This window comes from Opisthocomus hoazin, chromosome 1 (genome assembly GCF_030867145.1).
Source record: "Opisthocomus hoazin isolate bOpiHoa1 chromosome 1, bOpiHoa1.hap1, whole genome shotgun sequence".
Lineage (NCBI taxonomy): Eukaryota > Metazoa > Chordata > Aves > Opisthocomiformes > Opisthocomidae > Opisthocomus > Opisthocomus hoazin.
Genome location: NC_134414.1, coordinates 148,253,858 through 148,268,041, shown reverse-complemented (window position 1 = coordinate 148,268,041; position 14,184 = coordinate 148,253,858). Strand labels below are relative to the sequence as shown.

The 14,184-nt window shown below is 43.2% G+C and overlaps 1 protein-coding gene across 5 annotated transcripts in view; it reads right to left on the bottom strand.

Moving 5' to 3' along the window:
- Window positions 1–14,184, bottom strand: part of MICAL3 (microtubule associated monooxygenase, calponin and LIM domain containing 3) — a 166,249-nt gene that overhangs the window by 38,699 nt on the left and 113,366 nt on the right. For 3 of the 5 annotated variants that reach the window (XM_075440824.1, XM_075440799.1, XM_075440816.1), the window contains exons 26-30: window positions 12,563–12,758; window positions 7,488–7,738; window positions 6,318–6,407; window positions 3,088–3,225; window positions 815–877 (exon numbers count right to left, since the gene is read on the bottom strand). In XM_075440824.1, the coding sequence (XP_075296939.1) occupies window positions 815–877; window positions 3,088–3,225; window positions 6,318–6,407; window positions 7,488–7,738; window positions 12,563–12,758 (738 nt within the window). The remainder of the gene's footprint in view (window positions 1–814; window positions 878–3,087; window positions 3,226–6,317; window positions 6,408–7,487; window positions 7,739–12,562; window positions 12,759–14,184) is intronic. The other 2 variants (XM_075440806.1, XM_075440833.1) reach the window with 1 other exon arrangement.

Genomic DNA, 14,184 nt, shown 5'->3' with positions numbered 1-14,184 from the left:
CATCGTGTAAACACTGCTGCCTTGCCAAAGCAGCAGCAGAAGCGAAGTTTTATAGGCAAGCTGGCTATTCTCATGTGCCAAAGCAACTTAGCTGTAGATCAACTACCTAGTCACAAACTACTCCTGTTCCACTGATTTAGATACCTTCACTGCTTTACACAAATTTACTCCCTTATTCTCATCCCAGAATCTTCACACCCGTCAGCTTTGTAATAGAGCTTAGAGGACCACATAAAAAAAGCAGCTGAGCTCTACCACTCTTCAACACCCCTCAGGCTTTCCTAAATAGCGTTAGCCCCAGGTCAAAGGAGACACAACAGCCATCGCTATTCCTAAAGATCCCAGCTTCAACCTTATTCCTCTTTCTTGTTTTCTTCACCAGATAACGGAGTTTGCAGTTGCTACAGAGAACTGCAATTGTTTTAAGCACTCTCTGTCACTTTACTTTCCGACTGCAAGACAGCCCCATGTTCTTTTAGCCTCGGAGCTAGGGAAAGAATACCTGGTCCAGCCTTCAGTTTACAAAGCAAATCAAAGCACTCAGCTAGATTCCTCCTGCTTTGTTACACCCAAGACAGCCTCTCTGTTTGGCCTGCCTACAGAAGGGTTACAACAAATGTCGAGTTCATGCAAGAATGAACTGTCTGAGCAAGGCGTGCATGCACACTCCCCCTCCATCCCTCCCCGTCCAGTCATGCAGTAGCGACAGGGCCGCAAGTTCCAGGGTTAAAGTACCAGCTCAGCTGCTGAAGGCATGGAGAAGAGACGGGCAGGGTTATTGTGCACTGGAATACATAGAACATCACCAAACTACCTCCAGGGACCGTCTCCAGCCACGCCTGTACCGCCTCATGGCGTACCGAGGGAAGGTCGGATGCTGAATTTAAAAAACAATAAATTATGAGAAATCAAAATTAGACCATCGGTAAGCGTCTAAAACAGAAGAGTGACACAGGGAAATTTTTCAGTAGCAAACACAGGAATAAAACCTATGAGATGTTAAACAACCGACTCTGGGCTTGGGTTTTAAATCAAGGTAACAAACAAACGTAAGGGGCCTAATCATCCTTAAGGTTCGTAACGTTAGAGGAAACATGGATGGTACCGTGAGCAAAGCACGGCCTCTGACCAGCAGGCTGGTGCTGCCGCGCTCCGCCTGAAACTCTGCAGAGGAGCGAACCTGCCGGATGGAAGAGCCGGGCGACAGGAGAGAGGAGGTCGAAACCGGCATCTCGACCCTGCGCTGCCCGGGCACGAAGGCAGCAGACAGGGAAGAGCACCCGAAGCACGATGAGAGGGGCTTCCGTGCGCCGTCACGCTGTCCCGGGCTTTCAGATCGAGCCCTGTCACCCGTGATACTCTGATGGCCTCTCCAGACACCTCGTGTTGCAGAACACAGCTCAGCCAGAAGAAGCTTGTCTGCTGAACTCAAGGTTTTAGACTTAAGGTGTATCCACAAGTACTTATTGGTGATAGCCCTTTAAAAAACAACCCCAAATCTACTGATACACCTGCACACATCTGCACTGTGTGACAAAGTAATTGAAGCAGCTAATCTATCGTTCAGGATTGTCCTAGTTTGGCCCAGGTATAGGGGAAGGGAAGGAAATATTGTCTTGCTTCCCAAAGGAAGCTGGAAAGACCACAAAATCACTTTGGAAGTATCAGTGCAGGTTGTCCTTTCTTTTGCTGACAGCTGGACTAACACATTATGTAAAAGTAGGAATTATAAAACACAAATTAAAAGAAAAACTCCAAAACTGTAGTGCTATGGACCCTCAAGCAGAAGCTACAGTAATTTTAACCATAGTAAGCTTAAGAAACTGTGTTAACATTTTTTACTTAAGAGTTCTTAAACGTTAAACAACTACTTTAGCAAAACTGAATGTTACAGGCAGCCGAACACAGCCTATTTCTGTGGTTGCAGTGGGAAGGAAACACCCATCTCTTACTTGCAGGGAGCAGATTTCACACCAGAAAATCCCAGTGCATTCTACAAACTGCAATTATAAGCCTAGCCAAACTAGAACTGTGTATCAAGTTGGACCAGGATTAAAAAAAACCCCACAAACATCCAGAACTATGAGGAAAAGATAATTATCTGGGATAGAATATGATCAGGCAACTTGAGGTAAAGCCCTAGGCTTTTTTAATACACATCAGTCATTAACTTCCTCTCACATTTCCTGTAAAAGACACCCCTTCCCACGGCATACTCACTCGCTCTACAATACTGGCACCATGGTTACAGGCTTTGAGAGAAGACCACCACACACCAGCTGCACAGTGAACTTCTACTGAGCCCAGGCTTCTGCACAGGTAAAGCACCTACGACGTACCCACCTTCAGGCACGCTGTAACATAGTTTAGAACAAGGTCAGCAGGGACTGCTGGAGGTGCTCACAAGAGAGCTGGACTATTGGCATTTCCCTCCTCCAAAGTTTTCCTTTAAGTAACTGACAACTCAGAAAGATTACACCTCACCTCAGAAAAACAGATATACTGTCAAATCTTAAATACAGGAAGTCAAAACCACCGCTGCTCAGACCTGCAAGCCCTTTGAACTCCGTTATCCCCTGCTAATGCCAGATGCAGTTACACACTTTGAAAGCTAGCAGCAGAGAAATATACTCAACACAGAAGCCATCCCTGTTCTATCTTTGCTGTAGTAGCTACACAACGCAGCCCTTCAGCTTTCCCTAAAGAGGCACAGAGTCCTCACTGTGACCTAAAGCACATGGCAGCTTCCACAATTACCCCTGAAGTCCGTTACCAAGCACTGATTGCCAGCACTACCAAATCATGTGTGTAGTGAGGAAAAACACTATGGAGTCAAAGCAGGCAGACAGAAGGGTCAGAAGAAGTCACACCACCATGGAGCTGAGAAAGCAGTCATTTTAAGTAGACGCTGACCTGAAAAGCAAAATGTTTAACCACGTGTCATTTCAGTGTAATTTGAAAGCAGTTCTTTTCAATCACTGCTGCCCCTGCTGAAGGACACTGCTCTTGAAGGGTGCAGAAACAACAGAGTTAAACAGCTGCAATCATGATCCAGGAACTGACGGTGCGGGGCTTGGGCGAGATTACCTCTGGAGGTGGAGGACTCTGAGGTTGGGACCACTTTTTCCTCCTCCTCTTTTTCATGGATGTGTGTCCAGTGCACATCTGCCAGGATCTCCAGCGGATCAACCGGATTTACAATCTGCTGCAGCCTAAGGTTTCCAGCTAGCAGGAGTAGGGCATGGCACACCAGGTTGTAGGCAGGGTGGTATGAAGGACAAGGAGGAAAAGATGGGAGAACAGCGGAGAGGAAAGGTAACACACCACAGGAAAGGAAATAAGAAAAGAAGAAAAGAAAATATTACTGGCTAAGATCAGTCTGCCAGACAGACAAAGCTCAGCATTGTGTGTGCACGCATACACCAGTATAGCACTCCTCATACTTCTCCCATCAAAGCTGAATGATGCCATTCCACAGGCAGAGAGATGCTATTCAAAACCTCAGATTATCTAACTGCAAGCAGCTTCACTGAAATGAAAGACATTCTCTGGGTGTCCAACAGTGTGTGATGTGTAAATACTAATTCAGCAGAAACTTCCAGCTCCTTCAGCCTATTCCTTATGATTATTCCCAAAGGCATCTTGCTGTTAAAGGCAAGGGACAATCTGCATTGTAGTTCGATGTACCAAAACAAAAGGTCTTTCATTCCCTACTATTGGATTAACCACTTCCTTCTATGCTGAGTATATGCTTCTTTGTGAATTAAATTACATGATGGATCTCAGTTTCACATGTGTGTGTGCATGTGCGTACGCACACATGGGCGCACACTTACTTTAGCACTTAAAACACTACTTTGTTTACTCCAGCTCTGTTGTACTGACTTGTTCAAAGGGTAGAATTTTTTTCTGAAGAATAACGGCATTTTCATTAAGACTTAACAGCCCCCACACCTCCCCAGAATGGGCTTCCTGTCGCACAGATGAACTTGTTTAAAAGAAATTGCATTACTCCTCCATTACCTGGCTACACAAAGCTCACCTACTTGTGGAGTGTCAAAGGGAACAACAGGCACCTAAAGTAACTGGATAAGCAACTTGCTTAACTGCTGCAGAACGCCCACCCTAAGGTATTATACTCACAGGCCCTGTCTCTATTGCTATCTGCTATGGGACTATAGCTCAGGTTGTATTTACCAATAATAAAATAACTCATGCTATGGGGAACAGGTATTCAGTGTCTGCAGGAGTGGTCTTCAAAAGCAAATGACTCATCCTGAAAAGTAAAATGCCCACTTACTTTATAAAGTAGGAAATCAAATTTCACAACAGCTGGATTACCACTGAGTAGGGCAAAACACTGTTTCAGCAGTTTCGAACCTCAAAAGCAACTAGATTTTCATACGGTGCACTAGTGTTTGAAAGAAACATTAGCAGCATTTAGAGGTTGCACTCATTAGTGCCCGCTGTCTCGTTTTAATGGAGTTCCTCTCTCCTGGCCATGTTTTCCCCAGACATGGCAAAGTGTTCGGGACTCCTGTTTCAGGAATGACTGTGCACGACGTTTGGCATTAAAACTGCAGCAGAAACAGGCAGAAGGAACTGCAGGAAGGACACGAGCTGGTTATTAAATGGGAAAAGGGTTCAGACACAGAAACTCAAAATGCAGAGCGGGATTCACAATTTAGCTAAGTATTTAGCAGTTTTATGCCTCTCTCGCCGCCTCAGAGAGTCTTCGTATCAATCAGCACAACCACCTGGTCTCCCAGAGCTCCTGGACATCCTGCAGGGACAGGAACCCGGGCGTTTGTCGCTCCGTACCAAAGCAGCCGCATGCAGGCCCCAAGATAAGTAGAGTTAGCATCCGCATCGCCACACAACATTTTGCGTTAAAAGGTTTAGGTTTGCCAGCAATGGCTGAGAAGTACATAGTCACTCAGCAAGGCTCGGAAAAGAGCAGGTCCCACATGATCTGCATTTTTTAAAAAGGATTTCTCTAGGATTTAGACCAGTGCAAAATACACACCTTCAGTTACTCCACAAGTCTCTAGACAGAGGCCTGAGCCTGTCGTGATTAGGACATGGGTCCTTCTCGCCTTTCTCAGTAAATACATAGCAGCACAGCCAGCCATGAAGGACTGCTGCTTGGCTAACAGGCAAATCTAACATTTCCTTGAGGTCCAGATGCTTGAGAATTTCAAAGGACACCTGGTGTAGCTTTTCGTCAAGGCTGCCTGCTAAGCTTTGCGGGAAGCTGGACATTACTTCCACTTACATTTGGAACGGTAGCTTTCCCCTCCAGCTCCACGGCAGCACCTACCAGCACTTTACGAGCAGTGGGCAGCCTCAATGTTTAACTTTAATGGAATGAGAAGCCACCTTCATCTCCTTAGGAGTCAGGTCTATAGCACACTAGCAACTGCAACAGGGGTACAGCTTCAGTTATGCTCTTCAGCCACCTTACTAACACTTCTCATTCTTACCATCAGAAAAATTAAACTGGAAAAAATTGTAACACCTCTTCCCTTTGAAAAAAAAGAAAAATTCAGAAGCTAAGCTACAGTTTTTACAGCCATAAGCTGGAAAATATGCAGTTTGACAACTGGATACGCCCTCTTACCTGCAGTAAAGCACTTGGATTTTCCTCTTATCTATTCTGGCTCTAATGAGCCACATTGAGGGAATAAGGGATTAACAAGCTCTTAGGACCAAGTGCTCAAAAAAAAACAATCATCAGAAATAAGCTGCAAGAGAATGCATCATGGAAAGTAACACAACCAGTTATATTGCAATGTCACATTAATTTATGCCCACTGTATGACTGTTTGAAAAATCTTGAGGGATCACCGTAGCTTGATTAGCTTCCCCCCCTAGACTCTCCCCACAGACACACACTCACAAAGGACAACAACAAAAAATGCAAGTTTGCTGACACAGGCAATCCAAAGGCAGTACTTCTGATGTGTCCCATGTGTCTGGCATATTGCACAGGTCAATTAGTCTGTGCATGGAACAAATCTGAAACTCCTAAAGATGTGGGGGTCACTGCTCATGTATATTGCAGTAGCAAATTGTCCAGCCTTTCTAGAGATCCTGAGGTCCTTTGCAGCTTTATCTTTTTCCTACAACCAGTGGCAATGTCAGACCTGACACATGGCACTTGGAGCAGGAGCTGAAGATAAGAACAGCTACCGAATCAGTTTTTAGGGAGCTGGTAAAGCAACGAAATAAAACACAGAAACTTCTCATGTGGGACCTACTCTTTAAAACATTCCCCTCTCCTTCGGGAAACGGAAGGGGAGATGGTATACGGGTACCTTTAAATGTACCCGTGTCCTCTTCATCTGAGAGACGTTGAAGCCAGAGGCCTTGCTGCAGCTCTCTCTCCCAGGGGCAATACTCCCCCTCTACAGCAGAGGGAACCACACATCCATATATAACACCAGACACGTGTACACACACAAGCGATGGAGAGAGAGAAAGAGAGAAAGGACAGAATCAGAGAGACTGGCTGCACACCCAGCAACTCCCGGTACTCCTGCTGCGTTCAGAGTGTCTGACAGGAATACTGCTTGATTGAAACAGCATCCGTCCAAGAACACCAAGGTTTAGCAGACTGAACACACAACATGCATGTTACCATAATTAAAAAGCAGTCTTGAGTCCCACTGACTTCAGTTACGGAGATACAGCTCCGACGCTGAAAAAGTGGCCAAGCAGCCTGCTGAGCTCGTCAACAATACTGTCACTAAGATTCTGAAAAGCAGGATCTCTGCGTGCATTAAGCAGCCAAAGACCTTTACGAAGAAGCTCTTTGGAGTCCACTAGTCTTCACACGAAGGAAATGTGAGTATAAAGACAAAGACAAGATCAGCGAGAAATCTGGCCTGGTGGTGAAACACCGGAAACACGTCTACTCTTAGCACAAACTTTGCATTTTGATGACCGAGACAAACACATGGGAAGGAGTCTTTCCCTACGGTTTTCCACAGAAATCCCTTCGAGCTAAATTCTCAAAGCTATCTTTTAACTAAGGAGAGCTACAAGCAGCTGCTCCTAGGATGCTCTGATGACAGTTACTGGGCACTAGCCCTGTAAAACTGAAAACACTGCCTCCACAACCCTTCCAGTTCTCGCTGCCAAAGAACAAAGGGCACTTTCAAATCCAATTCCCAGTAACAATAAAAGACAGCAGTAAAACAATACAGTGTCAAAGCTGTGAATTGCACATGTTGGCATAGTGTGTGGGAAGCATATTGTGTTGGTACTCCTGCTGCAACTGCCCTGTGGGCAAAGATCTTCTGTGTCCGGAATGATCCACCTAAAACTTTCCTTGACAATAACTCCCTCAAAAAATCGAAGAAATAAAGAAGTGAAAGAAGAAGAAAAGTTATTCAGGGCAAATCTTTCTCATTCTGCATGGCAAATGCTTAACCCCATTTTTCCTGCTGTCTAACAGAAAGGAAGAACAAATCAATCTCTCTAACCTTCGCTTGATTCCTCATCTTCCTCCTCTTCATCTTCTTCCTCCTCCTCCTCTTCCTCCTCGTCTTCTTTGTCCTCAATCTCATGATTTTCCTCAGCCTCAATCTCTTCTTCACTCTTTCCCTTCAGGAGGGCATGGATACGCACAGCCTCTTTCCATGGCACACCACCCAAGTCTGAAGGGGGTTGCTGAGGCAGCAGTAGTTCATCTTCGTCCTCCTCATCTTCCTCCTCCATCTCAGACTCTGAACTACTGTAAAGGTTTAGAAAAAAAGATAAAGAAACAATTAGTTAATGTTTCCTGGATCAGTCTTAAACCACTAACAAGTTGTTTCAGCACATACAAGTCCAAAATGTACAAGATGGAATCTGTAACACTAATTATCTGCTTTCAATATTTCCTAGACATTTTAGTGACAGCATCCTGTGTGGGCTGCAGCATGGTCCTTGTCCTGCTTCTTTTAAAGAAGGTGAAGCAACAGCAAAGTGCCTGTGAAGCCAAGTCCAAATATTTGTGCAGCATTAATTGTTATAGTTCGTGACCATTCTTGAATACAGCAGTAAGAAACTACTTTCCTTGTATCACATTGCTTTGGACAAACTGGTGCAAGAGTGCTTTGGCAGCGTCAGAATGTAGAAGGTCATGTCTTTCGATAACGGCAGCTACTGTTAGCATTTTGGATAGCTAAGATGTTTTTGGTACTTGCTGAGGTGAACCACAGAAGGCTTTGGGGGCAGAGAGAACACACAACCCAACCATCAGGCCAAAGGATACAGCATGTGAACTAAGGAGAACCGGAGGAAAAAAAAAATACAAAATTCCTCACTTTTCTACATCACAGACAGACCTATAACATGTATCCAGTTAAGCACACAGTCTACATAGTGGCAAGAAACTGTAGGAAGCAGTGCAAGGATAATTACACTATCAGGCTCACAGCAAAGTCTAAAAGATGCAGAACAGTGAATCATTAGTGCTTTTTATTAGCCATCTCTGTTTAATTCTAACAGTTCCCCAGTACAAGCAGCAGGGGCCTGTACAATGACATTTAATCTAGCCACTCTTACATGCTGGGCGACCTAGAGGTACTGGGGAGAACGACTGCTGCATTTGCCACTGGAGGAATGAATGTGCACTACAGCACGTCCAGAGAACATCTCTGCAGCATGGAAAGGTCCTCTTCCTTTGTTAATAGATCACTGTCACAGAAGCACTGCATTTATTACAGCAACAGGTGGATGCTTCCCCTGTCAAGCTGAAGAGGCCCCAAATTCATCTGGACTGAAGGCGAAAGCTGTTTATGAATGGTTAAAGTTTGGGTGAATCATCTGTGAACAATATTCTACTTCTGCTGCTTCCTTACGACAGCTATTAGCAGAGCTGACAGCCTTTGGCAGAAGCCATTCCATGTAGACAATGAGAGGGAAAACGAGCAAGTTGAAAATAACGCAATTTAAATTTCATGTAGGTCTACAGAGCATAACTTGTACCTTTGTTGTAGCTCTGTTTCCCATGCACAGACTGCGTTACATGAGCACTCCGCATGTGACAAACTGACACTTTCCAAAACAGGATACATGGCAGCACCCTTTGTCGTATGTTGCAGATAAGCATATTCAGGTGCAGAACTTCAATTTAGTCTAACACTACATGAACGTACTATATTTACATAATTTTATTCATCTACTTGTCTGAGAGACTATTTTTGATGGCCAGGTTAATCAAGAAAACATCACTTTTTTCACGCTCTGATTATCCTGTACTTCTGTCCACGGACTCTTAAATTCTCCTCACTGTTCTGCATATATATGACACATTATTTTGCTCAAATTACAACCCACTCTTTCACAGCATAAACTGAATACTTATTTTTAATAGGTTGTCTGTTTTTCACATGCCAAATACCAAATACAAACACCGCTGCATGCCATGGACTCAGTGCATATTCCAGGAGACCAAAGCATAGTCCAAAGACTTTACGCAGGTATTATCACAGAGATAAAAAGTGATGTTCCCCTCCTCCCTGATTAACTTTCCCTCCCTTTGGTATGGAAATAAACCTGACAGGTGCTGCATGCTGGGGTTTCCGTGGGCTGTCAGTAAGGTTCACTGCTGCTCAAACTGTTGCCACGACTGCTGAATGGGACAAGCTGCTGCTCTTCAGCCAGCCTGCTTATCTCATGTAGTATTGACGACATAAATTCTTTACCACATAGCTCACTTTACCTTCTTTGGCTTTTATTTATAACTCAGTTTTTGTTTGACCTTTGAATACTGAGAAATGAGAAGCTGAAAGACAGCAGTGAGATGGCCTGGTATAGTGGGCATTCCTTTTAGCACGGCAGCTCTGTGCCACGGGAATTAATTCAACAGCTGCAACTTTTTTCTTTTTTCTATAAAGCAGAGATCAAAGACCGAAGTAGGTTGCTTTACAGAATTTGTATGAGCAGCTGAGTATCCCATTACAAAGGTGTACCTACACAGACGTAGTGCTGAGGAGACGAACCAAAACCTGAACTGCAGAAAAGAAGCTCTGCTCTTCCCTTGCCACACAAACCCACACAGCACAAGCTGTCCTATGACATTCCTCCGACAGGCCGCAGGGTATTATACCAAAACTGCGGATGGCACACTGGGAGTTACTGCAAGCTAAAGAGGATGAATAAGGCATCCAAAGGGTTTTCCGCCCCTCAGAAGCTGTGCAGTCAGGGTTTGGTTGCTTAAATAATTTTCTTCTTTCTGAAGCTTAAACAAGATTAACTCTCTTTTGAAAAAATATACTTTGAATATTGTTTTCTGTAAATTTTCTCTGCAGTGTGCATGTTCCTCAGTGTGTGTGTGATGGAAAGCACTGCACCAAAATTCACGATCTCTGCTTGATTTAAAGTTAACACCTCGGGGAACCTTGAAGCCCCATCCATCGCTCCGTAAGACATGGAGGGAGCAAAGAGTGCCCTGTCTCCTCTGCCTGCTGCTAACCCTGCGGCGCTGCACCAAGACAGTGAAGATGATCAAATCAGGGCTTTGCCTGGCTTGTTGCAGGAGTCAAACTTTTTTTCTTTTGTTGCTGAAAAAGCAGTTAGACTTTTTCTCTTCCCCATCCCCTTGCCCTGGCTTTCTGTGACATACCGTGGAGTGGGTAGAGCTGAACAGAAGACATCCGATAGCTACATCGCCTAGAAACTTCTCTCTCTGGTGTTTGGCCCACACAGCCTTATCAATGCTCCTAGTAAATTGCTTGCCACAAGTGGATTTGGGACAGGAATTTTTCCTGGTCCAATTGACAGGGAATTTGATGTATTTTCTCCTTCCTCTCTATGACAGAGTGTGAGTGGCCCACTGAACACTGCTATTCACATGCAAAATTATATTCAGTCTATTAGACAGAAATGCTCAGTTTAACACAGGTTAAGGGAAGTACGCAGGACAAAGCGAGCTAAATGTAGCTCTCTACAAGAGGAAATCAAACTCTCGAACCTAATTGTGTACTGCCCTCAGTCTCCACAATCTTGCAAAATACCTTTTGGAGATGACCAACAGCTTCACGCCAAAATGCCAAAACTCCGCTTTTTTTAACCAACTGTTCTTCTCCTTTGGAAGTCTTCTGCCATTTACTGAGCAGGCCTACTGTGTCCTGATTTACTGAAATCAAGACCAATAATAATAATACTCCATACTAGTAAATTTTGGTTTAGAGCTAGCAACATAAAGGACTAAAAATCCCTCAATATCATTAATGCCTATATTGTCACAGCTGATATAATTCCTAGGCCTGAGCAGGGAGCTAAAGGAAGGATGAGTGAAGCAAACAGAGTTTGCACTTCCCACAAATAGTCCCGTGATTATTCAGCCAGAGCATTAGATAAAATCTCAGTTACATACAATTTCAAACTAGTATCTTCTAAAGACATTGCTATGTCAAGAAATTAATCAAAAAGTATTATTTAGGTTTCAGAGAAAACAGCTGTACAAGACATTAGCAACTGTCAGGCACTTATACGAAAGCCTTCATGAGTCCACATGTACACACTCTGTCAAGGCTGAGTTCAGGCTACTAAAGTTACACCTCTCCAGATGCTGCATCTTCAAACTCATCAGACAAATAAAGGACAGATTCTGTACTACATTAATCCTATAAACATTTTAATGAACCTTTTTATTCTTGCATTCTTCACCATACAGATCCAATTCAATTTCACACGCATAGATGTAGCATGGAATTTTTGATACTGCCCTATACCTGTAAGCAATGCATACACAGAATATGTTTGTAGGATCTACGTCTCAGGAAACCAGTAACAGCATTTTATGAGTTTAGTTCAAGACAACTACTGGACAGACTGAGAGCTGAAAAGGTAAGGGTTGTTACTGCTACAAAGAAAAGCACATTATTAGAAACCATACTAAGAGATCAAGACTCTGCAAAAAGCATGTGGTTGACTCTACGGTTCACAAGCATTCTTCATCAAGTATTTTCTCTCCATGATTCTTGCAACAACTTCCAGTAGCTCTACCTGCATACATTTGGATCCTGGTGTGCTCATACATCATTTTGCAGCCAAATGGAAATTTGTGAAGGTACAACATGTTTTTCAACAGCCATAATTATTACTTTAAATTAGTATCTCTCAGACATCGCATCAGCATTCAGTCAGGATTATATGTGTCAAGCTTGAATCTCTAAACAAAAAGTATTTTAGAATTGCAACGCAAAATGTACAGAAAATAAGTTAACTTTAGAACTCCCCTCCCGTTTGAATCCATGTTGTATTTGCTCAGAAGACTCATTTGTCTTTGATACGATAATAAAAATAAATAGAATTTAAAAAAGCCTTCCAACTTAGGACTGAATTTCATTTTATTATGGTACTATAGGTATCTGCTAACAATGGTAGTAAGCTATTTAGGAGGACAGAAACTGCAAAATAAAATACGTGTGTACATGCAGAACATTTTCAACAACTTTAGAGAGAGCAACCTGGTAAATAATGCATTTAAAAAAAAAATCTAAGGGAGAAGCAGGCAAAAGTTTGTTGGGACGGGTATAAAAAAAGCTTATGGACAATGTGTGCTAACCTGCTGGGCACATCATCTTCTGTTCCTTTGTCCAACACGCTGCTCAGGTTATGCTCTGCTAGTGTCTCTTCAGGAACCTCCTCCAGCTCTTCCTCCCGCTGCAGTGATAGTCGGTAGTTCTCCAGCTCAATCCGCTCAGGCGTGCCACGCAGCCGCTTAGCAAGGCTGGGCTCTTCCAGCCCATTTACATTAGAACCTAAAGAATAAGCCAGTGAATAAACAATAAATGCAACAGTCAGAACTGTAATTTTTTAAGGAAATTGAGCAATTGGGAGGAAAGGGGCATGAGGCAGAGGGAGGTAAATAAAGCGAGAGAATACCTTATGTCATTATCCTGTTCAGCACTATTGGCAGAACCTGTTGGGGAGCCAGACTGCAAAAGGGAATTTTAGTGGTTTTGGCTAACAGATGCTAAAAAGAATGTTAAATGTCCTAGTTGAGAGAGGAAATAGGCACATTTCAGCTGCAAAAACTAGAGCTGCAATGTAGTCTATGTAGGAAATACTGGGGAAGGCCTGGCCACAGACTAGACATATTCTATGAGATGGCAGTAGGAATGCTATGGGGCAACCCTGCTGCATGTTAAAATTGTTACCAGTCAAGGTAGGTCTACAGAGTCAGGGAGCAAGAAAATATTACTACTTAAAGACGAGGGAGGGAGGGAATGAAAAAGGCCCACTTGGAGTGGCTTTTCAAACTTTTTAGACTTCAATTCATTTGCTTTTTAATTAGTGTTTGTAATTAAATGAACCACAGAGAAAAATCTAGGTAATGTTTGAAAGCCCAAATACCACAAATCCCACAAAATTGCAAGGAGATGTGACCCAGGCAGTTGGAGAAAAGTATACAGGAGCATCAATTCACTGTGGCACTCAATGAATTAAATTCAAACCTGCATTCATCCATCTCTTTCTAAAATTCTAGAATTTTATCTTTAATAACATGCAACTGTTCACCTTTACCCAGCTTATTATTTACAGAGCCCCATTTTTTCAAGCTTCTGTTTTGCTCTGCTGAAGAAGCCAAGCCTTCCTCTCAGGAGATAAGCTCTTCAGTGTGCTGATCGTCCCTTAGGTCTCTGCACCTGTCCCAGCTTGGATTAATCTTTCCAGAACCGCCGTGATTACAACTGAACATAGCTTTCCATAGGAGGCCTTATCAGCGTAACATGTAACGCTGCCAGAAATCTCTCATCTGATACACGCTGAGAACATGCTTGCCTATTTATACGCCACATAATACTGGTGGCTTTTATTTATTGACTGATATTCAGATGTTTCTCCTTCTCTGCTTTCAACTGATAAGCACCTTGTTGGTAGCCAAAATTCTCAACACTTTCTTAGTGCATGACCTGGTACTTTCTACTATTACATTTCTATTTTTAATATTACAATCTGCAACATTTTGCAGTTCTTAGTGTATGACATGCCTATCCTCCTCTGCATTGATGAGGGTTTGAAATGTTTCCTCAGCAATGAATTTCAGTAGCAGAATTTTTTCCTTTTTTGCCTGTAACCTTAGTGAAAGTATTACAAAGATCATTCTTTGTGAAACTCCACAGTCTGTAGGTGACATCCAACCTCGTTATTTTCTTTTTCAATAACACCTCTAATCTCCCATTT